Consider the following 25422-nt stretch of genomic DNA (forward strand, 5'->3'; position numbering starts at 1 on the left):
GTAAGCTCATGAGCATGGTATTTTTAACTTAGCATAGTAACTTTGAGATTCCAAGTTGTTACATGTAGGAGCAATTTGTTCCTTCTTGTTGCTAATTACTGTTCCCTTGTGTAGAGGTATGCAGTTTGCTTATCTGTATGTTCATTTACCATTTAAGAATCTAACTCTATTTTTACCATTTTGACATTTCTCAAATCCTGAGATACATTAAAATCAATGTATATATTTACTATGGTAGGGGTTTTTGTCTCCCTAAAAAGCTATTGTCAAATTGATGGGGCATCTTAGAAAGGGTACTGTCCTAGAATCAAGCTACGGCAGGGGTGAGCTGATCTCCATAAGAGGTCAGAGTGGGCTGCTGAGAGTTATTAGGCAGAAGGGAACAGAGCCAGCTTGGCAGCCTCTGAGGGCTTTGGGGACACTTTAAGCAGAGGAGCAGTCCAAGGAAAGAAGTTTGTATGAAGCAAGCCAGTCTGATTGTTGGGTAGCAGGCTGCTTTCCGTCAGCGATGAGGCATCCAAGGAGACTGGGGCGTGATAGTGGTGTCACTGTTCGTACTAGCGGATGTGGAAAGAGAACTTGGGAAGAGTCCAGTGGCAGCAGAGGGCTCCAGCTAGTGAGCCTGGGAGCAGAGGGCACCAGATAGTGAGGCAGGGGGTGGGGAGAACTGTGGACAGTGCTCAAACCGTGGGTATTTATGTGGGTGGACGGGTGGCTGGAAGCCCTACAGCAGAATGAAAATGTCCCAGCACTTCACAGATTAAGAGGGAGATATGCACAGAGGTACCATATGATGATAAGGGGGAAGAGGGCATACTGATTCTGTGAGCTTGGGTGAAGTATACAATCAGTCCATAGAAACAACCGATTGGGTACGTTTCCAAGCATAGTCGTATTATGGCTAACTGTATGGCCCCAAGTTGTTGGGGTTTTGTTTGTTTGTTTGTTTGTTTGTTTGTTTTTGGTAAAACTTATTCTTGGGTCCTATCCCCTTTGTCACAACAAGTCAGGTGACTTATTCTTTGGCCAACCCCCAGTTCAGCGAGATAGGAGAAGGAGCAGTGAGACATCCTTACATAGATCCTTGAAGGACAGGTTCCCATTAGCCACTGAGGATGAGGGAGGCAGAAGCAAGAACTGACCTTCGGAGAGTAATTTACCAAAGGCACTTGCTCCTCATGTCGGAAAACTCTTTCTTGGAAGCCTCGTGTGTAGAAGCCCCTTCACTCTACCCACTCACACTTCCTTTTGCTCAGGCTCAAGTAGGTGCCCGTTCACAGGAAGCGGAAGACCCTCGGAGAGACAGTGGAGATGGGAGCTTCCTGAATTTGTCTCTTCTGTCTCACAGTTGACTAAAGATCCCCTTCTCAGAGAGCCATGACAGAAGCTATTCTTCCCTTTGCCTGCCATTTGCACATTTGCAAAGTAACCATCCTCTAAAACTCTAGTGCAGTGGGTTGAAGACTCTGGTGTTTGTGGCATTGCTAATCCTATCTTCAATCCTTCCTAGGAAAGACTGTATCTTCACCATTGACCCATCAACTGCCCGTGACCTCGATGATGCTCTCTCCTGCAAGCCACTTGCTGATGGTAGGATGGAAATTTCTATACCTTTCTGGGTAGCGGGCCATCTGCATGCCTTTCTGGTCAGCCTGGCGGCTGCATACTCCCCAAACAATATAATGTGTAGGGTTGGGTTTGCTTTGTTCCTGGGTCTGCACTGTGTGGGACTTAAAGATTGTGTTCCTGTGGTGACTTTGATGAGGGTGACTCACTGGGACTCTTCTCACTGGGACTCTTCGGGCCTCAGCTGCCACAGCAATGAGAGCAGAAGAACTACTTCCAGGCCTTGGCTCTTCAGGAAGTTGGAGTTGGGTGTCGTGTGTTCAAGAAGAAAGCCCTTGCTTCTCCCTCTGCCTCTGCCTGCCACTCTGTCTGCCTGTGCTCACTCTCTCTGACCAAAAAAAAAAAAAAAAGGGATGCCTGGGTGGCTCAGTTGGTTAAGAAGAAAGCCCTTAACCTCTGCTTAGGAGAAGCATTGGGTTCTTTACCTGCATTTACCAATAGATTAGGATGATTTGGGGGTACCCTCCAAACAAAGGCATACTCAGCAGTGGGTCCACCTTCCTGCTGAATGCCCTCTGCACCTGCACTGGAAAAGCCGGCCCTGCTCCCCGCAGGTCTTCAAGTGCCCAGCAGATTCTGAAAGGCAGCTGGTAGGGGCTCTTTAAACATTCTTTGGGGATGGACCTAAGCAGGGAAGAGTAGGGGATTTAAAAACTACGGTGGGGCAGGGGGAGGGAAAGTGTGTGGGATGTGAGAAAAGCAAACCCTAGCAATCCCTGTTCTAATGCCCCTCCCATGTGGTACTTCTCGGCTTTCGCTATTTCCTGCCCCTCTCTAGGATGGTGTCTAGGGGACTGCCTTGGCTTTAGTTGTTCTGGATATGGCTTCACCACTGTCATGGGCCTGACGGCCCGCTACCCTTGGGGTTTCAGTCTGCGGCAAAGTCTTCTAAGACATTGCAGAGGTGTTCATGTATTTCATTGACGTACAACTCCACATAGGTTCCCTGTGTGATCTCTTCTCTACTGGAGCAGGCAGTGAAGATTAGCAGATAGGAGGCTGAGAGACAGAACACATCACTGTCAGAGAATGCTTTCATCTTCTAGTGGAGCCCTCCTTGAAACTGTAGGCAAGGTTGCTCAGTAGTTTCAACAAAGAAAATTGAAAGAAACATAACATGTAAAGGGACAAAAGTTCCCCTAGAAATTTTGGAGCAATTACAGATTTTCAAAATCCAGGGTGTGAGAAGCCTACATAAAAAAGCAAATGCTGGGCTGGTTTCTCATCTTCGGAGGAATATTTGCTAAGTGCAAAAGCTTGAGCATGTTGCTCTCTGTGCAGTCCCCTCCCCCGATCTCCAGTCTGAAAAGTGCTCCCAGACAGGAAGACAGGTGACAATGAACCTCACTTCCTGTATTTCCCTTCTCTCCAGGTTCATGGCCCTGCTCTGTTTGGAGTCTAATGCTTGAAAACAGTTGTTTTATTTATTGTGTCCACTTCCATAGTTGTTAATGGCCGAAGGCAAGGTCTAACACCTGTCACCGCATCTCGGCTGGCCTGGGTGGTGGTCTCACGGGCACCCAGAGAGCAGGCATGTGTCCTGCCCCACTCACTCTGTGCACTACACACTATGTCTCTTGTCTAGGATGACAGATTCCCAGCAGAGGTTTCTGGGAGGGAAGCGGTAAAAGATAGGGCGGGGAAAGTAGATGGGGGACAGGTGGTACCTGTTTGTAAATGTCCAGCCAAAGGATGTTCTGTGTCAGAAAATTGAAAACCAGTTGTTTTCAATCTCTTATTCAAGGAGAGCATTCAAAGAAACTAATCTAGCAGTACAAGATGAAGGAGATGAAGTAGAGGCAGAGAAGCATTGGAATCGTTGGCAGTAACTGGACTAGAGGTTGTGAGGGCACTGGGTGGGCAGGGAAGGCAGATGTGACAGAGGAGTAATGACAGAAGAATCAGTGGAAATGGATGTTGAGTTTGAGGGAAAGCAGTCTTCACACTACCCAACACAGAGCAAAAGTTTCAACCTGGATGATGGGGAGATGGAATTTCCAAGTGAGAAGCCAGAGCGGCAAGAGGATGAGCTGGTTTGGGAGAGACAGTGTCTGTATCGAGTTGACCATCTGATGGTGCACGTTTATCTAAGCTGTCACACATCCCTTTCAGAGGTGGGGGCGGGGAGCCAAATAAGCTAAATGCATGTAGTCCATAGAACCACATACACAGGGAGCCCTGGAGATCAGTAGACAATGCACCAAAATGCAAACAGCGATTTTATTAGAGTGATGGGATCCGAAGTGATTTTTCTCTTTTCTCTAGTTTCCAAATGCTTCTAATGTGGTAATATAGTTTCATGATGAAAAAAAAAGTTTTGTAATAAAAAAAAAAAGAATGATGAGGTGCCAGAAATCACAGGCTGCCCAGTAGCGCCCTGCACCAGGTGATCCCATGCCTTCCATCCGCTCAGTTGTTCCTGCGTTCCAGAGGAATCGTTAGCATCGGTCATCTGGCAGAGCAGCAGAAGAAGGGCACAGAGAAGGAGGCAGGGAAGAGTCTGAAAAGGCCGGAGTGGGTCAGTCAAGCAGCTTTAGGGTGGTACTTCTACATTTGGCCTTTGTGACAAGGGCTGCTGCCAAGGCTATTTATCCAGGGGGATGAAAAGTGAAAGTCCATTCCAGTTTGGATTGGGGTGAAGTTGGCTGAGTTCTGGTTCCATTAGTTACCAGTGCATGTCAGTTTTTGCTTAGAGGAAAAAATGTTTAACGTTTCAAGAAGCAAATAATGTTTTCTGAGCCTATTTACCTCATCGATAACTATTTTTATTTAAAGAAAATTTATTGAGGTCAGACTTCCCTTTGGACGTACTGAAATCATCTGAATGACTGTTCTGTGCAAATGAAACCCTCAAACAGATGTAACTTATCTAGTCCTCACTGTCCCATTCTGTAGAGTTCAGATGTATCCTTGGGACTCATGACCAGTGTCTCCTGTAGGTGTGACACTTAGATGACCGTACAGCCTGCAGATTCGCTCTGTGGAAAGGCAGGGACACCTGTTCCCCAGGATGTCAGGATTATGTCAGCTGGCTGAGGAGGGGGTGCCCCCTTCCCTCGAAGAATCTCAGCTCTGGAAGGGGTTCTACCAGTCATCTAGCCTGCCAAGTCCCTGCCTCCCTGAGCTTAAAACTACATTCGAGTAGAATATTCCCATGGGCATGACCCAACCTGCTGACTTGAACATGGAGCAATCCACTTTTGCTCAACAAAATACTGAATAATGCAAGTGTACAAGAGTGATGTTACAAAGATAACCCAGAATCTCAAGGTGGCGAGTCACACACTCCTGTGTCTTATTACTCTAACAGATCACTTGCAGCACACCTCACAGCTGACCTCACGACTCAGGCGTGGAGGACTACGGTCGTCACATCACCCTCTGGTTTTTAAATTACCTCCACAGCGTCCACTTATTGACTCTCCAGACGGCATTTTAACTCTCTACCTTATGGGCAGCCCATTCGGCCTGAAGATGGCGTAACCATTAGGAAATCCCTCCCTGTTGTGGTCTGAAATGCTTCTGTCTTGCTGCAGTTTTCCTTCCCTTGGTCCCGTGGATGCCTGTTGGGGGCTCCAGAACAAGGCTTGTCTCTCACACGAGCATGCCCTAGGGACTGCATAACAGCTCTCACCTTTGTGTCACCACCCCTCCGCTGAGCATCCTGTATGTTCTTCCGTGAGCTGTAGCCTGTTGCCCATGTTGTGCAGTCACTTCTGCCCTTATGAGGTCTCAGGTACATGGCAGCCTGTATCCAGACTTCTCCATGGCCATCAGGGCCTCCTTACTGGGCTGACCCAAGTCCAGAGTAATAGGAACCCATTCTCTTCAGTTAAACAAGGCTCACTGCTTTGCTTCAGTCTCAAGGAGAGATTGTTAGACAGGACCTCTACTCAGCTTAGCCAATCCAAGCACCCTCCAGATTCTACAGGGAATTCATGTTCCCCGCCTCTCTCGTGGCTGCTTTCTCTAATGTTTTATTCTCTCATGAGTGCTCTGCCTTTGAATGTGGCAGCATTATCCTAGCCAGGCCTTAGAAATGAAGGATTTTGACCCTGGGGAGAGGGGGGGAATGAGTAATGACTGCTAATGGGTTTGGGGGTTCTTTTGGGGGTGATGAAAATGTTCTGGAATTTGATAGTTGATAGGTGCACAACGTTGTGAATATACTAGAAACCACTGGGGGGAAATGAGTAAATGAATGAATGAGTACACAAACAAACCCATTCCTCCTTGAGGCTTTCTGGGGACTTGACACCTTAACCACACCTCAGCAGAAGTCCATAGGGAATGCCTGGGCGGGATACCCGTAGTCACATCCGTCTTGCCTGTCTCTCTGCATGCTGCTTTCATTTCTGAACCCTGAAATTCTCACCCAAGGAGCACACCCCCTCTCTATTCAGCCAGCTGCTCCTATTTCCTGTCCCCACAGAGTGCAGCCATCTGACTCAAAGAAAGCAGGAGCCATCCTGTTGGACTGACACATTGTAAGAAAATCGTCAGATGAACAGCCATCATCCTGAGGGACCTCTGGAATGCAGGTTACCTGCTTTGCTGTAGGGGGCGCCAGTCTTCCTTCCTGATTTGCCTCTGTTGCCTTCCTGGTTGCATGGCTTTCCCTTCCCCAAGGAGGAGGGACTAGGGAGCTCTGTCCCAGCAAGGAAATAGGAACAAGAGAGATCAGGAGCAAAGCCTGTTAGAATGTTACAGAATTCCTAAACTGTGTAACTTCCCCCACGTAGCTGTATTTGTCACCTGCTAAGAGTTTCTTGTCATGACTAATGCCTTTGGAGGCGGTGCGAAAGTAGGAACTGGAGAGACTGTGCCCCTGTGTTCTAGGTATTGACCAGAGAATCTGCCCAATAAAATAGGTGCTAGAGGAGTTTTTGACAGGATGTCTCTGCATCTGCCTCTGGGAAGGAAAAGAGAGCGTGGAAGTCCTGGAGCTTGTGCGTGAACATTTGGGCAAGTCCCAGAAAGCAGGCCAGAACCCCCCTGGGCTCTCTTCTCCCTCTGGGTGGATCTCCCCGTACCAGTCACTCTCCCTGGCACTTGACATTTCCCCTTGGTCTGGCTTCTTCCTCTCCGTGTGCAAACTTCAGTCTCCTCCATCCTACAGAAGCTTCCTCAGCCCTGCTCTGCCTCAGGAACTTCCACCCTCCTGTGTCCATGAGGATGGACACTCTTTCCCCTCGAAAGAGTGACCTGAACCTGCTGCTGCTCCTGCCTCTCTTCTCATTTGTTCCTTTTCCCCTTCACAGCATGGCTTTGGGAGGTTCAACAAATAGGTCGTCCCTGACCTCAGTTCACCCGACATCTGTAGCACTTGGCTCTTTGCTCTTCCTTCTTGAAACTCTTTCTTCCTTGCGCTCAGAGGGCCCTACTTGCTCTTGGTTCTCGTTTTTGGACTTCTTTTCTCCAGGTGCTTTCTTTAACCCTGCTTTCTCTGCCTCTCTCTCCACGGGGGCACACCAGTCCCCCTCATCACACGCTCGTCAGCCGTGGCACCCATGTTCCCTCTGCCCGCAGCCTTCTTTCCCAGGAGATCCCCGTGGCTGACTCGAGATTTGCCTGGTGGTGTTTTCGGTAAGGCTCTGCCTCCCCTTTCTGCCTCTCAACACCCCTGCCCCCACCTCTCCCCCTGTCCTGCTTGACCTCTTTCCTCACCACTCATCACCCACTCACCACCCACCTACTCCTCTTGTTTCTGTCTGGCTGTCCGCCATTCACTGGCACAGATGCCCAGGCCCGGAGTAGGTGCTCAGTGAATCTTTGCTGGTGTTTACAGGCACTCAAGAGGAGAAGGGTCTTCTAGGAAGACAAAGCCCCAGGGTGACAGAAGCATGGTGTTTGAAAGGGAACTACACAGAGCAGGGAATACCAGGAGTGTGAGGTTCAAGTGGGGTAGTAGTTGTAGATAAAGCCGGGACAAGACCATGACCTCCTTGGTGGGTACCACTGGCAAGTTGAGATTTTATGGAGAAGGCAGCATTTTGACTTGGAGAACAAAAGCATCTGTTCCTTCAAGAACTAGGATCGAGGGGCGCCTGGGTGGCTCAGTGGGTTAAGCCTCTGCCTTCGGCTCGGGTCATGATCTCAGGCTCCTGGGATCGAGCCCCACATGGGGCTCTCTGCTCAGCAGGGAGCCTACTTCCTCCTGTCTCTCTACCTGCCTCTCTGCCTACTTGTGATCTCTCTCTCTGTCAAATAAATAAACAAAGTCTTTAAAAAAAAAAAAAAAAAGAACTAGGATCGAGGACTGTGTTCTGTGCCCTGTGCTAGATATACGGTAGCAGGAAACACTTATACTTCCTGTCCTCTCCAGGTTAGTTATCAAGTGAAATCAAGTAAGTACATGTGGGAATGACCCATAGTTTAAGTGCAGGACCTGGGTGGGTCCCACATTTAAGATGGACAATAGCATTTTAACCTAGACTTGAAAATAAACAGGGGCCAGGGAGATGAAGAATGGGAGGAAGAACATTTCAGGCTAGGGGAGTGGAGTGTGTGGAGACCCTGAGGCACAAGGGCTTTGGTACTGAAAGGAACCGAAAATACCACGTGGCTGAGACTTGGTGGGATGGGAGGAGCTGGTGAGGTCATTGGGAAAGGGGCTTGCAGGCTCTGGCGAGGAGTTACAGCCTGAGTGCAGCGGTAAGCAAAGAGTCTGAAGCAGGAGAGAGGCAGGATCCAACTTGCAGGTTGGAGAGATCACTCTGGCATCCTCAAGCAGGCTGGATTAGAGCAGTGGCATTGAAATGGTCTAGGTAAGAGGTGGCAAGCACCCAACCACGGCAGAGGCTTAGGAGCCAGAACTGGAGGGAGGCACCAGCCAGGAAAGGAAATCAGGGCAGGACTTGGTGTCTGGGCAGCTGCGGGAGCTGCTGGTCTCCTGCGTTTGCCCTTTTCTTCCTGCATATTGAGATCAAGGCAGCCCTTACAGAATGCCCATCCCCTCAGGCCATTGCCCTGCTTCACTTCTGCCAAGGTTCTCATGTCGCAGCGAGGATAAAAATCCAGGTTCTTCCTATGACCCACCGCTAACTCTGCCTCTCTAACATTGCTCCCACAGCCCCTCTCTCGCTAACTCCGTTGCAGCCACACAGCCCTTCTGCTGTCCCCCAGACATGCCAGGCTGCTCCTGCCTCAGCATTTCTGCATTTCCCCTTCCTTCTGTCCAGATTCCTCTTCTCTAGGTCCCTCCTGGCTCTTAGGTTCTGCTCAGATGTCAGCTCATGGCGGGGGCCTTCCTGACCACCCCCCTGTCCCCACAGTCTTCCCTAAGCCTCCGCCACCTTGATTTTCTTTAAGGCGCTTCTTTGGGTCTTCCCCACTGGATGGAAATCTTTATCAGATCAAGGACATCATTTCGTTCATATGAAACACTCAGTGCCCTGAGCACTGGGTGTTACCTGGTTGGCACACATGCAAATTTTTGTTGCGTGAATGAATGAATAAGTTAATAAATTTGATACTGGAAGAAGAAAAGAATCTAGAATGTCATCTAAGTATCTGGCTTGAGCACTGGGTGGAACGTAACGCCCTTCAATAAGAAATATTGACTAAAAGGATGCCTGGGTGGCTCACGCGGTTAAGCATCTACCGTTGGTTCAGGTCATGATCCCAGAGTCCTGGGTTCGAGCCCCGCCTTGGGCTCCCTGCAGAGTGGAGAGCCTGCTTCTCCCTCTCCCTCTGCTGCTCCCTCTGCTTGTTCTCTCTCTGTCAAATAAATAAATAAAATATTTTTAAAAAGAAAGAAAGAAAAAGAAAGAAATTCTGACGAGAGATGATTCTGGAGGGAAAGATAGTGAGTTCAGCTCAGCACAGGTTAAGTCTGCACTCCCTGGGAGATACCCAGCTGGAAATACCAAGGGGACAAGGAACAGGAGTTGGGCTGGAGATGGAATCTGGGAGCCTTCGGTACTTGGGCCTGGAAGAGGAGGCCCTGGAGAAGTCAGACTGAAGGGAAGACCCGCTGAGCCCTGGGAGGAAGGCCCAACAGGATATCACCCCCATGGAGTCTGCGGAGATTGGTGGCTAAACTGAGAACGGAGAGGAGGCAGGCAGAAAAGGCTGAATGGTGGAGAGTCATAAAGGATGCAGGAAAGCCATGTAGAGGAGAACTGTCTAAGTCTTTGGGCTTGGCAAGTGGGATATCATTGGTGACCTTGGTGAAACTACTGTCTATGGCTTCTAGAAGGGGAAGCCGAGCTGCAGGAGGCGGGGGAGAATTGAGTGGAAACCAGGAATGGAGATTGCATTCTCTGGGAGGCTTGGCCGGGAGAGGTACCAGAGGTAGGAAGGGCAAGGTCACAGGAGGCTTGTTCTTTATTTTTAAGATAGAAGGATTTTAACATGTTTCTGTATTAGGAGATAAGAGACTTTGGAGAAGAAGAAATTGAAAATACAGGAAAGAAAGAAGTTGAGTTGTTTTCTAAGGCCTTGAAGAAGAAGGTGGGAGTGAGTCTGCCTGTAAGTACAGAGTGAGGCTGACACGGAGGGTGAACACCTCTTCCTTTGAGACCAAGAGGACAGACCTGGTGCTGCAGCTGAGTGTTCATACCTGATAAGGTCCGTTTTAACTGGGAGAGGAAGTGGCACCCCTGCTGAGGGCCAAGGGGGCAGGAATGGGGTTTGGTGGAGTTCTGGGGAAACAGAGAAAAGGAAAGGGAGGGAGCTGACCAGAATCCCATCACACAGAGTGTTATGGAACTATGCTCAGTTGGAATACTACCAAGTCCTGTAGTAATTCTTCAGTGATCCTCAGCCTCCTGGGTGCAGGAGAAGTTGTAGTGATCCACATTTGGGGGTTTGCTGGGAGGGAGAGCATGACAGGCACCAGGACAAGGCTGCTGGGACCTTGCTTCCCCTCCAAACCTGTTCCTTCTCTGACCCTTCCTTCCTTTTATAAAGGCATCACCTAGTCAACCAAAGTTGTTTTTTTTTTAAGATTTTTATTTATTTATTTGACAGAGAGAGATCACAAGTAGGCAGAGAGGCAGGCAGAGAGAGAGAGAGGGAAGCAGGCTCCCTGCTCGATCCCAGGACCCTAGGACCATGACCTGAGCCGAAGGAAGAGGCTTTAACCCACTGAGCCACCCAGGTGCCCCCAAAGTTTCTTTTTTAAGGAATCCTGGAATCACATTTGATTCCTCTTCTCAATGCTATTGTCATAGCCTTTCTAATAGTATTTTTCCCTCCTCCCTGTCTCCCCTTCACCTTGCTACCCAGTTATCTTTTCTGTTACAGACACACAGAACCAGATCAGATTGCTTTTCTGCTTGAAAATCTCTTTGTATCTATAGATACAGTCCTTACTATTTTTGATAGAGCTTAGTTATCAAAGTTCCTCAAGATTGACCCGCCCAGTGCCTCCCTTCCCACCTTCCCCACCTGCCAACACACACACACACACACACACACACACACACCCGTGGTGGCTGGCCACTCCAGGCTCTGTCTAACCACTGCACTCTACCCTGCCTCTGAGCCTGCACTTGACCTTTGCCCTCTATTTAGCATGCCTGGCCTCCCTGTCTACTTCCATGTCGGACTTCAAGAGCAAGAAAGAACCTTTGCGGAGCTTTTCTTTCTTCCTGGCAGAATGAATATTCCTTTCTTCATGTCTTTCTTGCATTTCTTCATGTCTTTAATGCAGCCATAAACATCAGTGTCTCCGGATTTAATTCCCCTTTCTGCTTGGTTCCTAAGGGCCAGGCATTCCTCGGCTATCTCATCATCCTGAGTGTCATGCATGAGTCCCTGTACCTGGTCTAGTCAGTCTAACCAGGCAACCTGTTGTATATTTTCCGTGTTTCTTTTTCTGCTTTTTGCCTTGCCCTTTTATTTTCAGCACAGATCTACCCCAGGTTTGTGGGTTGCCCGGAGGCTAATACACTGACATATAAGCCAACTCCACGTGCTCTCCTGAAACAAGTCTGTTTGTTTGGAATTAGGTGTCCCTTTCCCCCATCACAATCAGGTCCTTCAGCCCATCTCCTCGAGTCTCAGTGGGACTGTGAGATCACTGACTTGCATCTTGTCTTTGACATTCGTTCCTCCAGCTCTGTCAGGTGGTGTATTTGAGGCTCATTTTTTCCCTATTTCCCCATTTCGTCCCCATTTTTTCCGACCTGAGTCTCTTGCATGGCTCACACTGCTCCCTCATTTCATACCTACAGGCTTCCACAGCAACTTATTTCCTGGTGTTATTTTGCCTTTTTCTCATCTCTCTCCTATCTGCAGCTTTGCCATTTCCAAAGTCAATGAGTGCTAGTTTCCTGCTAAAATTAACTTCTGGAAGTAACCTTAAGATGATAGTAAACAGGCAAACAAACAGAAAAAAGTTTGTGATACAAAAAGCCAGTTTTTTTTTTCTTTAATTATATTGGTGAACAGGCTTACTAGTTAAGAAAGGCCTTTTACCAACCAGGTACATCTGCACTGGCAGTACGCCCATCCGTCAGTCTAGAGAACTAGGAAGCTGGTATGAGTTAGGTCTTAATGGTATGTTGAGACATTGGAAATAAGTTTGTTTGTTTTTTTAATTACATTCTCCTGGGAATATTTGGAGGTTCCATTGGTATATGGAGATAACACTAAGATAATACCAGAACATAAGAATCAGGTAACATTTTGAGACTGAAAATCAACTTTAAATGATTTGATCTACAGAATTTCCTTTGACCTGGAGACCTGTGAAACATCAGATAAAATCTGCTATCTTAATTTGTGTAATACTGGAACAGAACATATGGCAGTGATTTCAATCTCTTTAGGATCACGGGTCCCTTTGGGCACCTCATGATAGCAATAGACTCTCTTTTCAGAAAAATGTATACACACGTATATATACAATATTTGCAGATCCCATTTTAGTAATATTGGAGAATGGGTAGTCTGAAAAACTCTTCTTCACTAAAACTCTTTAAAATGATGCATCTTTTTAAAATGTATGGCTAAGCTGGCCAGAGTGTATGACAAGTCCCTAGAAGCCAGGAGTAAAACAAGAGCAGATGATCAAAGAAAGATTTATGTGCTAAAGTAGCTAATGTAATGTTATTTTCTGATGCCTACTGGCCCAGACAGTTTTCTCGAGACCTGAATTAACACCGTCTACATGGTCCATAAAATTCTAAGCCAGGTGCTTAAAGTGGCACTAGGTGAACAATGTTTCCAGAAGCCAGGCAGAACCATAGCATATGCTTTCTGGAGGACTTAACCCTAAATCAAAACCTTAAAGATTTGCCAGAGATGCAGTTTTAGTAAACATACGCCTTAAAAAAAAAAAAAGTCCTGAAACATGCAAGGGTGTAGCTAAAGCAGTATTTAGAGGAATAGTTGTATCTTTAAGTGCTTATATTAGACAAGGAGAGCTTGGGTGGCTCAGTTGGTTAAGCATCCGAATCTCGATTTCAGCTCAGGTCATGATCTCAGGATCATGAGATTAAGCCCCGAGTCAGGCTCCACAGTCAGTGGGGAGTCTGCTTCAGATTCTCCCTCTCCCTTTCCCCCTCTCAACCCGCTGCATGTGTTCTCGCTCTCTCTCAGATAACAAATAAATCTTAAGGGAAAAAAAAAAAAGAAATAAAGAGACTATAAAGATACTAGTTTCACAAATGTTTAGAGATAAGGGGGAGTGTATGTGATCATACACTGTGGGTACACATTCTGAATGAAAAATGAGAATTATCTGTTATAATTCTAACAGTAGTAGCCCCCTCTGCTCCTCTAAGAAATACATAGAACAAATAAACAGACTGTACTCTGCCTTTCGTGCATGTCATAGTGATAAACAGAATTCATTTGCTTGAATAGGAAAAGTTCCTATTTCTACTTTTGGCCCTGCCACAGTGGAAATCTTAACAGACACGAAATATCAAACATGGCTATTAGATCTTATTTTCATTTTCTAGTGTTAAAGTGCTATTAATTGTCAAGCTAAAGGTCTTTTTCCAAAAACCATTAATATTTGAAAAAAATTGGGGCATCTTAGGATTTAACTTTGGAACAGAATTTAAGACATAAACATATGCATTTTAATATTCAGTTTTTGCATTATTTTATGTTTTTTATCATATATACTATATTTATAGTGTTCATGTTTCATAAACATTTCAAGCCTCTTTTAAATAATAGGGGAGATACAGTAAATAACTTACAAACCAGTAGAGAGAGGCAAATGGGCTGAGAAAAACAAAAACACTTCAATCTAAAAGAAGACTCGACAAGAGAAAAAAAATAGAAGTAAGACAAGTCACACGAGGGGCACTTGGGTGCTCAGTCACTTAAGCATCTGCCTTTGGCTCAGGTCATGATCCCAAAGTCCTAGGACGGAGTCCCACCTTCGGTTCCCTGCTCAGTGGGGAGTCTGGTTCTCCCTCTCCCTCTGCCCATTCCCCCCCACTTGTGCTTTTCTCTCTCACTCGCTGTCTCTCAAATAAATAAAATCTTTAAAAATAAATAAATAAATAAGTACATGTGAAGGAGCCAAATTAATAAGCACATCAAATTTCCCTCTATCGTTAAAAAGCAAGACTATTAGACTAGAGAAATAAACACAGAGACACAAAGATTAATGTAAAAAGGTAAGAAAAGCTATGCCAGTCATGTGCTAAACAAAAGAGAGCTGGTGTATTTTTTATTAATGTTTGGTAAATCAATTTTAAGATAGAATATATTACTAAATGTAAAGAGGGTCGCTAAATGATGCTTGAAGGGTCACTTCATTGGGAAAATATGTCTGGATATGTATTACTAAATAATATAGCTTCAAAATATATAAAATAGGGGTGCCTGGGTGGCTCAGTGGGTTAAGCCTCTGCTTTCAGCTCAGGTCATGATCTCAGGGTCCTGGGATCAAGCCCTGTGTCTGGCTCTTTCCTCAGCAGGGAGCCTGCTTCCCCTTCTCTCTCTGCTTGCCTCCCTGCCTACTTGTGATCTCTCTCTCTGTGTCAAATAAATAAGTAAAATCTTAAAAACATATATATATAAAATAACAGTTGGCCAAAAAAACAAGAAGAAATTGATAAATTCATCTTCATGGTGGGTTAATTTAATATGCTTTTCCCAGGAAATGTTGGTTCAAACAGAGCAGAAATTCGTTAAAACTGCAGAAAATGTGAATAGCCCAGTTAACAGGCTAGCTCTCATAACCATATGTAGAACACTGTACTCACAAATGAAGATTACACTTTGTTCTCAAATGCAAAAAAACTTTTTTTTTTAAGATTTTATTTATTTATTTGACAGAGAGAGAGGTCACAAGTAGGCAGAGAGGCAGGCAGAGAGAGAAGGAAACAGGCTCCCCGCTGAGCAGAGAGCCGGATGCGGGGCTCGATCCCAGGACCCTGAGATCATGACCCGAGCCGAAGGCAGAGGCCCAACCCACTGAGCCACCCAGGCGCCCCATGGCTTTGTGTTAAGCAATTAAGCATGTATTTATTTATTTATTTATTCATTTATTTATTTTTAAAGATTTTATTTATTTATTTGACAGAGATCACAAGTAGGCAGAGAGGCAGGCAGAGAGAGAGAGGAGGAAGCAGGCTCCCCACTGAGCAGCAAGCCTGATGCGGGGCTCGATCCCAGGACCGTGAAATCATGCTGAGCTGAAAGCAGAGGCTTAACCCACTGAGCCACCCAGGTGCCCCAGCATCTTTTTAAAAGTCACTGGTATCATACACATCATTTCTTCAATCACAGTGCAATTAAATAAGAAATAAGTGCAATAGCATTTTTAACTTAAGAAAAACACGATGCATTTAAAGATTTTTCACTACCTTCTCAGATGCGTGGCCAGATGAATGGCATGAATTGGAATACACCTGATGTCATGCTTCCTATTCATGCTTGAAGGATGAGTGAGTTTACCTACCTTCTCATGGCTGAGTTGACTTCCTTCCACATAGAATACAGAATGCTCCCTTACACAGCAGTTAAGGATTTTAACCCTGACTACTTTCCTCACACTCTCCAAGAGCTCCCTAACTCCTTAAAATACATCTATACTGACCTTCAGGGTGCCCACCAGAGCTAAGAATTGCTTGAAAGCCTTTACTACAAAGGACAGGCCTCCTCTAGTCAAAGAAGCCTGGAGTTCCAAAGGTTAGCAGAAGAGAAGGATTCCTGGATGGGAAGACAGCTGGACCACGGGGATGGTCACCCCTAGGACCTCCGCTTCCTTCTGCCTCAGCACCACTCCCTCTGCTCACTGACTATAGGGGCTGACAGGACTTGCTACCACTTTGGTCTGAGTATGGTCCCCATAATTCTTTGCTTAGTGCCTCAGGCACAGCTGAAACTAGACTATACCTCTTCAACAGAAGTTTCCTGAAGGTTAGAGGATGGCTAAAGGAAGGTCTGCAGAGAGCAACACAAAGCATCAGGAAGTGGCTTGCTTTACACTTGCCCCCAGATCCAGGCCCACCCAGGTCCTGACCTGTCTCCATGCTGTGAGCATCATATAGGCACCCCCACCTCAACATCTACCTTTCCAAAATCTCTACCTAAGAGGTTCTAGAAAGCAGCTGTGGGCTTCTTTCATTCTGCATCTCCCGTCTGAGGGCTGGCCCCTTCCCATGATGAGTCTCAGGACATCACTGAGGATGTTCACTCCCTTTAGGGAGGAATATCCCTATGCCTTGCTTTGCGAGTCCCAGTGTGAGAGCTCTTTGATCTCTGCGCTCCAGGGAGAGGATAAGTGTGGCATTCTTACAGAAGCCGAAGCCAGACATCTGGTGGGAGACCCAATCTGCTGTTTCTCAGGCTGCATACACAGCCTCCAGCCCTGACTTAAAACATGACATCACACTGTGCTCTGCACTCCTCCTAGCCTTGCACAGGGGTAGTTTACAATGCCTAGCTATGTGGCTCTGGCTAGACCCCACCTTATACCCCGTGCCTGTATAGCACGCGCCATTTCAAGGCTCTTAGGGTCTTGTCACTTAGGTCATGGTTGGGGAAATACACTTTCCATCAGAGCCTTTCTTCAAGCACCGTGCAGAGAACACCACAGCCTTTTGCTGCGTGAACCTGCTAGAGCTCGGTCCCTAACCTACCCAAGCTCTGTCCCCATCCTGTCCCACAAGAGGGCCAAGCAGACAGATCTATGCACATGGACGTCAATCCGGTATATTCTCCCGAGGCCCTCAAGAGGCCGCCGGCACAGGTCCACTCTGTTAGTGCCAGACTGCTCCTTCCAGCCATTCCTCTCACCTGGAACCGCCCTTCTCAGCCTTCTAGGTGCTGCTTTTCTGGTTGTTTTCTTGTTTAGCCTTACCCAGTCTTTTGGAATTTGACTTCATCTCAGACAGAAGACCTTCATTTAAGCCCCTGGGTTCAGGCCTGCCCCTTGCCACCCCCATCCTCTTAGTGCATTGGTTATGTTTCTACCTGCTTCATCCACCTCAGTTAGCTGGACTTTGAAGCACCATGTTTCCAGGGGATGGCCTTCTGAATATCCATCACTGCACCGTAAGAGGCAACTCACATTTCATTAGGAAAGTTTAATCTATCAGCTGGAAACATAGGGTACATGTAGTTTAAATATAAGATCTATTTGCAACATTTAGTTTAGCCAAACAAAACCTTCTATGTTTAAAATCTGTTCCTTGTGTTCTAGAAGAAAACCCCTGATAACTCTTCTGTAGATTTTGGAAAAGAAAAATTCTGCTTCAGGGCACCTTTCTACTTGGATACATTTCTGAGTTTGTCTCTGAAATCTTCATGATGCCTGGTATTTCCAATGCCATTATTCCTACATTCCTCTTCTATGTGAAGTCCTTTCTAATCTCGGTTTTGAAACACTGATTTTTTTTTAAAGATTTTATTTATTTATTTGATAGAGAGAGATCACAAGTAGATAGAGAGGCAGGCAGAGAGAGAGAGAGGGAAGCAGGCTCCCTGCTGAGCAGAGAGCCCGATGTGGGACTCGATCCCAGGACCCCAAGATCATGACCTGAGCCGAAGGCAGCGGCTTAACCCACTGAGCCACCCAGGCGCCCCGAAACACTGATTTTTTTGTTCCTCTTGCAATCACTTATGTCAGAGGGCATTCTGACCTCAGGCAGAGTCTAGTAATCTAAGTACTTGATCTCAGACAAACCTTATTTTCATAGTATGACCCTTGATAGCGAATTTGGGAAGAAAAAATGGGAAATTCTGTAGAACCAGTGACTCATAAGGAAGTGCATGTCTTCTCCATTCATCTGGGGCATTGATAAGTGAACAGTTTTAACTCTCCTTGTTGTATGGTCATTTTTTACTGAATCATACCTTGACTCAAAAAATCCAAGTAACTGAATAGTCATGCGAGGCCTCTGGCATGGAAGTGGGATTCTGGGATGCGTGCCAATGAGTTCCTGTTTTGAGGACACAGAATCTAAGTGGAAAGATTAAGTGGAGAGACAGCTCCACCCCTCTAAGTCTTATTCCTATGTTCCATTCAAATCTTGCTAGCCTGATTTCTGTGGGGTCTGGGCTTCGGAAATTCTCTTTTTTCATGGATGTCTCAGTGCACCTTGTTAAACCAAGTTTGGACTGTGGCCTGTTCATCTGCTTCCAGCTCTGCTGATTGGTTCCAGTTTCCTTGCTCATTAAAGCCAAGATAATCTGGCACCCACCAGTTAGGCATCCTCAAGTATCTGGCACCAAGGTAAACTTGGAAGCTGGTTCAGGAGTCTCAGTGATCCAACACATTCATTGCACGATGAGAGGGAGTTTTGGTATAGCGGAGAGAGCACTGGAGTAAGAGCAGGAGAGTTGGGTTCTTGTCTCATCTTTGCCTCTACTGCATCATATAAGTTTGGGCATGTCTGTGGTTTCTCTGAAATTCTCTTTCCTCAGCTATGTGAGTGTTTGGACTAGACAGTTTTTCAGGTGTCATCTAGTTTCAAAATTCTAAGTATATGAAAAGCCAAAGGAACAAAGCTCCTCTTATGCCTGTTGTTGCAAAAACACAACCTTGCTTTAAAGATATTAGCAGTAACTGCCTAAAGTTGCTTGAGCTGCAGATGCTTCTCCACAAAAGTAGGTGGTATGTCAACAAAATGGAAAAAGACATAGTCCATATTCCAGAGGAAAGAATTAACTTTTTCATGCCTCACATTTCCCAGTCTATAAGATGGGGATAATAATGCCCAACTTAAAATTGCTGGGAAGATTAAATGAAATAAATCCCTGGCATTTAGAACTGTGCCAGACAAAAAGTAAGTGTTCAGTGAAAGGTATTATTAATATAAATGGAAAGATTAAAATTGAGATGGAATTTCAGTAAGGTAGTGCTGAAGTAATAAATATTCAGTTGCTGTTCACAAGTCAAGGTGGAAATAGAATTGAGAATCCAGAAACAGACCCATCCGTGTAGAGTCACGTGGTTGTCAACAAAGGCGTCACTGCAGTTTAGTGGAAAAAAGGATGCTGGATCAATTGGGTATCCATATGGGAAAAAAAATGAAATTTGATTCCTACATCATACCTTCTATAAAAGACAATTCCACATGGCTTATAGATCTAAGTGTGAAAGGTAAAACATATATTTCTAGAAGATAATATAGAAGAATAACCTCATGACCCTGGGATAGGCAAAGATTACTTCAGTGGGATACAGAAAGCATTAACCTTAAAGGAAAAGGGTGATAAATTAGCTTTCATTAAATTTAAGAACTTCAGTTTAACAAAAGACACCATTAAAATAATGAAAAAGCAAGCCACAGGGGAGAAGGCATTTGTGATAATCTTTGGCCAGCAAAGGACTCCTACTGAGAATATATGAAGAGTTGAACAGGCACTTTCTAAAAAAAATACTCGATTTATAAATATTCAAACTAGTGAGACAAGCAGGATTCTAAATTGTACAGCATGGTGTTAATTTTGTAATAAACATTTGTTTATGTATAGAACATGAACAAAAAAGGAATATACCGAAATGTTAACAATAGGTGTATTGGGGGAGGGGTGTAGGTAATTTTAATTTAAAAAAGAATTATTTTCTGTTATCTCTAAAACTTTGTATTTTTGCAAAATATAAATATAGAGATTATAAAAATGGGCATATACTACTCTTATACTGGTAAGAAAAGACGAAAATTAAAGAGGATTTAGAATATCATTTGATAAAAATGTCAAATGCATATCCAGATGTATATATAATAATTTTAAAAAGCACAGGAAAAGTGCTTAATATCATTAGTCTATAGGGAGAATGGAAATCGAAACCAGAGTGAGTTACTACAGTGTTCTTAATAGCTAAAAAATTTTTTAAAGCTGACAGTAGCCCCTCCAATTTCTGCCAATTCCCTTCTCCTCTCCATCTCCCCATGTGCTTGACTGTGGACTCTGAGGAACTAACTGAGGGTTTTGGAGGGGAAGGGGGCAGGAGGTTGAGTGAGCCCGGCAGTGGGTATTGTGGAGGGCACGTATTTCATGGAGCACTAGGTGTGGTGCATAAGCAATGAATTCTGGAACACTGAAAAGAAATTAAAAAAATAAATAAAAATTGAAAAAAAAAAGCTGACAATGCCAAGAATAGCTAAAAATTTTTAAAAGCTGACAATACCAATTATTAGCAGGGGTGTGAAGCAATTAGAACTCTCACCACTTTGGAAAACAGTTGTACAGTGTGTAATAGAATTGAATAGATCCACACTTACCACCCAGCAGTTTCATTCTTAGATATGTACACAACAGAAACAAGTACATAGGGACAAGAATATTCATGGAAGCATCATTCACAAGAACTAGACATTGATAACAGCCCAAGTATCTGTCGACAGTAAAATGGATAAATTGTGATTTACTCTTACAACAGAGTAGGGAGCAGTGGTGGTACCGAGCAAATTCAAAACATAACATGGATGAGTCTCCACGTGGAGTGAAAGAAGGGGGATACCCCCCATACACACAGAATGTACATACTGAATGGATTCATTTGTGTAAATGCAAATCAGGCAGAACTGATCTATGATTATAGATTGCAGAGGTCAGAAAAGGAATTATCTTTGGTGGGTAGAGACTGAGTGAAAGGCACAAAAGAAACTCCTGGACTTCTGGTTATGTTCTATTTCTTGAACTGGGGAGTGATTACCTAAGTGTATTCACTTTGTAAAAATTCATTGAGCTGTACACTTGTAGTTTATGTACTTTATATGTTTTATGCCTCAATTAAAAGTTTATTTTAGGAGTGCCTGGCTGGCTCAGTTAGTAAAGTATGCAACTCTTGATCTTGGGGCTGTGAGTTCAAGTCTCACATTGGGTGTAGAGATTACGTTTAAAAAATCTTTTTAAAAAAGTTTATTTTAAGAAGTGAAGGGGCACACAAAAAAGTGGAAACAGCCCAAATGTCTGTCAACTCATGAATACTTAAATAAATGTGGTATTTCCATACAGTGGAACATTATTCAGTCATAAAAAGAAATGGAGGACTGACACATGCTACAACAGAAAGACCTGGAAAACGTTGTTAGGTAAAAGAAAACAATCACAAAAGACCATATACTATATCATTCCATGTACATGAGATTTCCAGAATAGCCACATCTATAGAGACAGAGTAGATTCGTGGTGGCCTAGGGCTGGGAAGTTTGGAGAGAGGTAGGAGAGGTAGGAATGGCTGAAAACAGATGTGTGGTTTCTTTCAGGGGTGAAGAAATTCTAAAATTGATGGTTGGGGGCACCTGTGTGTCTCAGCTAGTTAAGTGTCTGCCTTTAGCTCAGATCATGATTCCAGGGTCTCAGCAGGGAGTCTCCTTCTCCCTCTCTCTCTGCTCCTTTCCCCTGCTCATGCTGTCTGTCTTTCTCTCTCAAAAATAAATAAATAAAATCTTAAAAAAAGAAAAAAGTAAAAATGCAGCAAAATTAATGGTGGTGATGGTGGCCTAACTGTGCATATACTATACTGCACACTTTGAATGAGTGAATGGCATATATGTGAATTCAATCTCAGTAGAGCTGCTAGGGAACAAGAAATCAAGGGGACTGATCATCATGGGATGATTAAAACTCCTCAGGAAATGGCCACACCTCACTGCCCTGTAGTACGATAGTTGCAAACACTGATGGTCAAGTCCAACAGTGTTCTAATGCAGGCTCCAATGTCACTGGGCAACATCAGGCAAGTCATCTAACCTCTCTGAGCCTGAATGTCTTCACCTATAAAACCTGAAAATTAATAGTACCTACCCCATAGAATTTTTGTGCAGTAGATTCCTTTAATCGAGAAACAGGTGAATATTTTATGTGACAGGCCCAATCAATGATTGATTGTGGTTGTAATTAGCCAGGAGATTTTGCATCCGAACAGTATTCACTCCATTTTGGTGACACAAATGACAAGTAAATTTGAGAGTACATCCTGCGGAATGGACACTTTTGTCCTACTCTACCACATCAGCATCTATTGCAAAATACAAAAGATATATTCATATTAAGGACCCTAAGTTATTAATATTGAATTATATCCTGCTATTAAGAAAAGGAAATACATAATACATTTGTAGAGGATTTCCATCCAGAAGTATTAAAACAATTAAGGGTTGATAATTAAAGCATTGGCATTCAGTTACCTAGAAACTTTAGCAATTCAAAATACTTTATATGAAAACTAAATTAAAACTATAATTGATATATGAAAAAAACTATAATTGTTATATGGATAGTCATAAATAGAAAGTGACCACTGGTTGCAGGTTTCTTTATTTCAGTGAATATTTACTGTCACCATAAAGGGGTCACTTTGGGCTGTGTTGAAAATCATACTGTCTTCTACGTATCTGTCTTAAAATGTGTGTTCTGCAAAGTAAATGTATGATCCTTTAAAAACTGGTATGGTGAGAGTGCTTGTAGCATTATACGGGTTAAGAAAGAAGCAATTACAAATTAGTCGGGTACCTGATACTAAGACGCAGGTCCCATAAAGTAGTAATCAAGGGCTTAGGCTTGGGAGCCAGACCTTGATGCAAGGTGTCTTACCTCCCTGGGCCTGTTTTCTCATCTGTAGGAAGAGATCTGCCTCACAGCCTTGTGAGGATTAAATGAGTTATTTATAAACACAGGAAACAGTGCGCTATTGTTGGGGGACAACCAGGAAGGTGAATCCCTAGCATAAGCTCATAAGCATGCATAAATGACATATAATTTCTAGTTAACTTGGGGAATTAGAAAATGGTTTCTCCTTTGTGCAAAAGAGTTAATTAGCGAAACTGAGTAATTAGGGCCAAAAAAAGAGCGAGTTTGATATGGCAAAAAAGAACAAACTAAAACAACTTCTCCAGAATGTGAGAAACCCATTAAGGGGTTTTGTTGCAGGACAGAGACCTTTTGAAAACTATTGCCTCTCCAATTTCAAGGTAAATGCGAAGACTGCTTTGATTTCAGCTGAAAGGAAGGCTGGGATCAGGTTAAGCTGTTGTTGGGAGCAGTTGCGCTTAGCGAACAGGCATTTAAATACACCGAGATGCTTAGATTTCTTTTCTTTTTTTTTAAAGATTTTATTTATTTATTTGACAGATCACAAGTAGGCAGAGAGACAGGCAGAGAGAGAGAAGGGAGGAAGCAGGCTCCCTGCTGAGCAGAGAGCCCGATGTGGGGCTCGATCCCAGGACTCTGGGATCATGTCCTGAGCTGAAGGCAGAGGCTTTAACCCCCTGAGCCACCTAGGCGCCCCGAGATGCTTAGATTTCTTTATGGATTGCGTGGAGCTGGGTGTTCTATGCAAACACTGAATCAAGGAACACGACATCAGAAACTAATGATGGACTACATGGTGACTATCGTAACACAATAAAATTTTTAAAAAAACTTGTTGAAAATGGCACATCTCTTTTAAATTTGTCTATTAGAGACTAGTAACTATATTTTGTAGAGAGGCTTTTTAAAATAGAAGAACCCACAGAGGGGTGTGAAAGTATGCTGAAGTCTGGTTTTCAAACCTGTGTCTGTGGGAAGTGGTCTGGTGGGCTTGTGCACACGTTCCCTGCACGCCACAAGTGGGAGCAAGGGTGGGTTCCCGGGGCTAGCCTCATACGTGGGACCTGGAAAATGATGACAGAAGCCACAGGCTGTGGCTGTAAACTGGAGTCACATTTCTGGTGGGGAAAATAGTTGTTTCTTATGTAGAAGGAACATGCCTGCCCGTGCTGCTTCATTTACTGAGCTCACCTTTAATCAAAGTGGCCTGTAAAGTGCTTTCTTCACCCTTTTCCACCAGGAGACCCGTCAGGTGAGCTGCCACAGCTCACTGCCCCTGCCCAGGCCAGGCAGTGCTTCTTTCTCTTGCTGTGTGGTGGGGAATCAGAGAAAGGGATATGACAGAGCAAGGACAGAGCATGTTGTGGGTGTGTTTGATTGAAAGAGAGAGAGGAAGGAAGGAAGGGAGGGAGGGAAAGAAAAGGAAAGGAAAGAAATGAAAAGAGAAAGAAAGACTGTTAAATAATCTATTTATGATAGAAATGTTCGAATTTACTCATAATCCTACCACTCAGAGAAAACCATTATTACCATCGTAATATATTTCTTTACAGCCATTATTAAGCCAGGTTTGCATTTTTTTGTTTTATACTTTTTATCTTTATTGCTTTTCCAGTTTTTGAAAGCTGGAAACATTACAAATGTGTCTGATATAGAAAAGAACAGTCCCCATATCCTCAGCCTCCAGAAACCATCACTGGGGACATCTTAGTATATGTGCTGCCGAAGCGAGCACATCACTGGGGACATCTTAATTCTGCTCAGACAGTAACCCTCTCCTGCCTCTGTTGGCTTGTCCTTCTTTGAAAATTTGTAACTAGTTTTACTTAAGGGGGTTTTTCCCTTTTAAACTTTTTTCTTTCTTTGGCTTCAGTCCCTGCAAACCTTTTTTTTTTTTTTTTTTTTTAATTTTTGGATAGAGAATTTTGAACATGCACAGAAGTAGACAGAATAGTATAATGAAACTCCTTGTTCCCACCACCCAACCTGGCAAACTTGAAACCATGACCAATTTACCCCATCCACCCCCCCATCCCCCCACCCCCACTTCCACCCTTAATTATTTGAACCTGCTAACTTTGAAACTACCTTCAGAGGTCCTTCTTGGTACCTCTGACTTCACTCTCGTTTTGCAGTAAGGAAAAGACCAAATGCCCGTCCTCCTGCACTCAGAACTTTGCACAAGCCTGAGCTCCACACACCGTCCCAGGCCTGACCGGCTGCCGTGGGCTTTCCCCGCTCACTCCTGAAACGCCTGGAAATTCCCAGACCTTGGGTGTGCCAGCCTCACATGTTCAGCTCCGCATTCTCTTTCCTGTTAATGAAGGAGGCCATTGCTCAAATCATTTGGAAGGGGAAAAGTGGAATTTACTACCTGGGTGTTCCTCTTCCATGCTGTTCATATAAATTTAAACTTAGATTCCTGAGAATTAGATTGAACATGACAAAAATTGCTGTGTGGGCAGTTGAGTTGAGTACTTGCAGATTGATAGAGCCCTTTGTAATAATGAAGGAAAAAGGTTCTCTAAGCTGCTTAGTTCCAGAAGGTGAGCTCACCAGTCAAGGAGCTTGCAATGAAAGGTCCTCCTTAACCCTTTGCTGGATGGCAAAAGGAAAATTAAAAGAGACAATGTGCAGACTCTTCACATCCTGGCCTTTGGGAGGGTCTGAGAAATCCTCTCGTACAACCCCCTCCTCATGCATGGGTGCCTTGCGTTGCATTCACATTTCCTTGTCCCAGAATTTTTTCCTTAAACTCCTTTCAAGTTTGTGAAATATCTTCAGACCGTTGCCACGTCATGGCCCTGGAGTACTGCCATGGCTTGCTGTGCC

General features: G+C 44.5%; 1 protein-coding gene across 1 annotated transcript in view; it reads left to right on the forward strand.

Annotated features, from left to right (window-relative positions):
• DIS3L2 (DIS3 like 3'-5' exoribonuclease 2) overlaps nucleotides 1–25422 on the forward strand; it is a 367036-nt gene that overhangs the window by 229599 nt on the left and 112015 nt on the right. The window contains exon 10 of the mRNA XM_046019310.1: nucleotides 1511–1590. Coding sequence (XP_045875266.1) covers nucleotides 1511–1590 — 80 coding nt within the window. The remainder of the gene's footprint in view (nucleotides 1–1510; nucleotides 1591–25422) is intronic.

Source organism: Meles meles, chromosome 9 (genome assembly GCF_922984935.1).
Source record: "Meles meles chromosome 9, mMelMel3.1 paternal haplotype, whole genome shotgun sequence".
Taxonomy (NCBI): Eukaryota; Metazoa; Chordata; class Mammalia; order Carnivora; family Mustelidae; genus Meles; species Meles meles.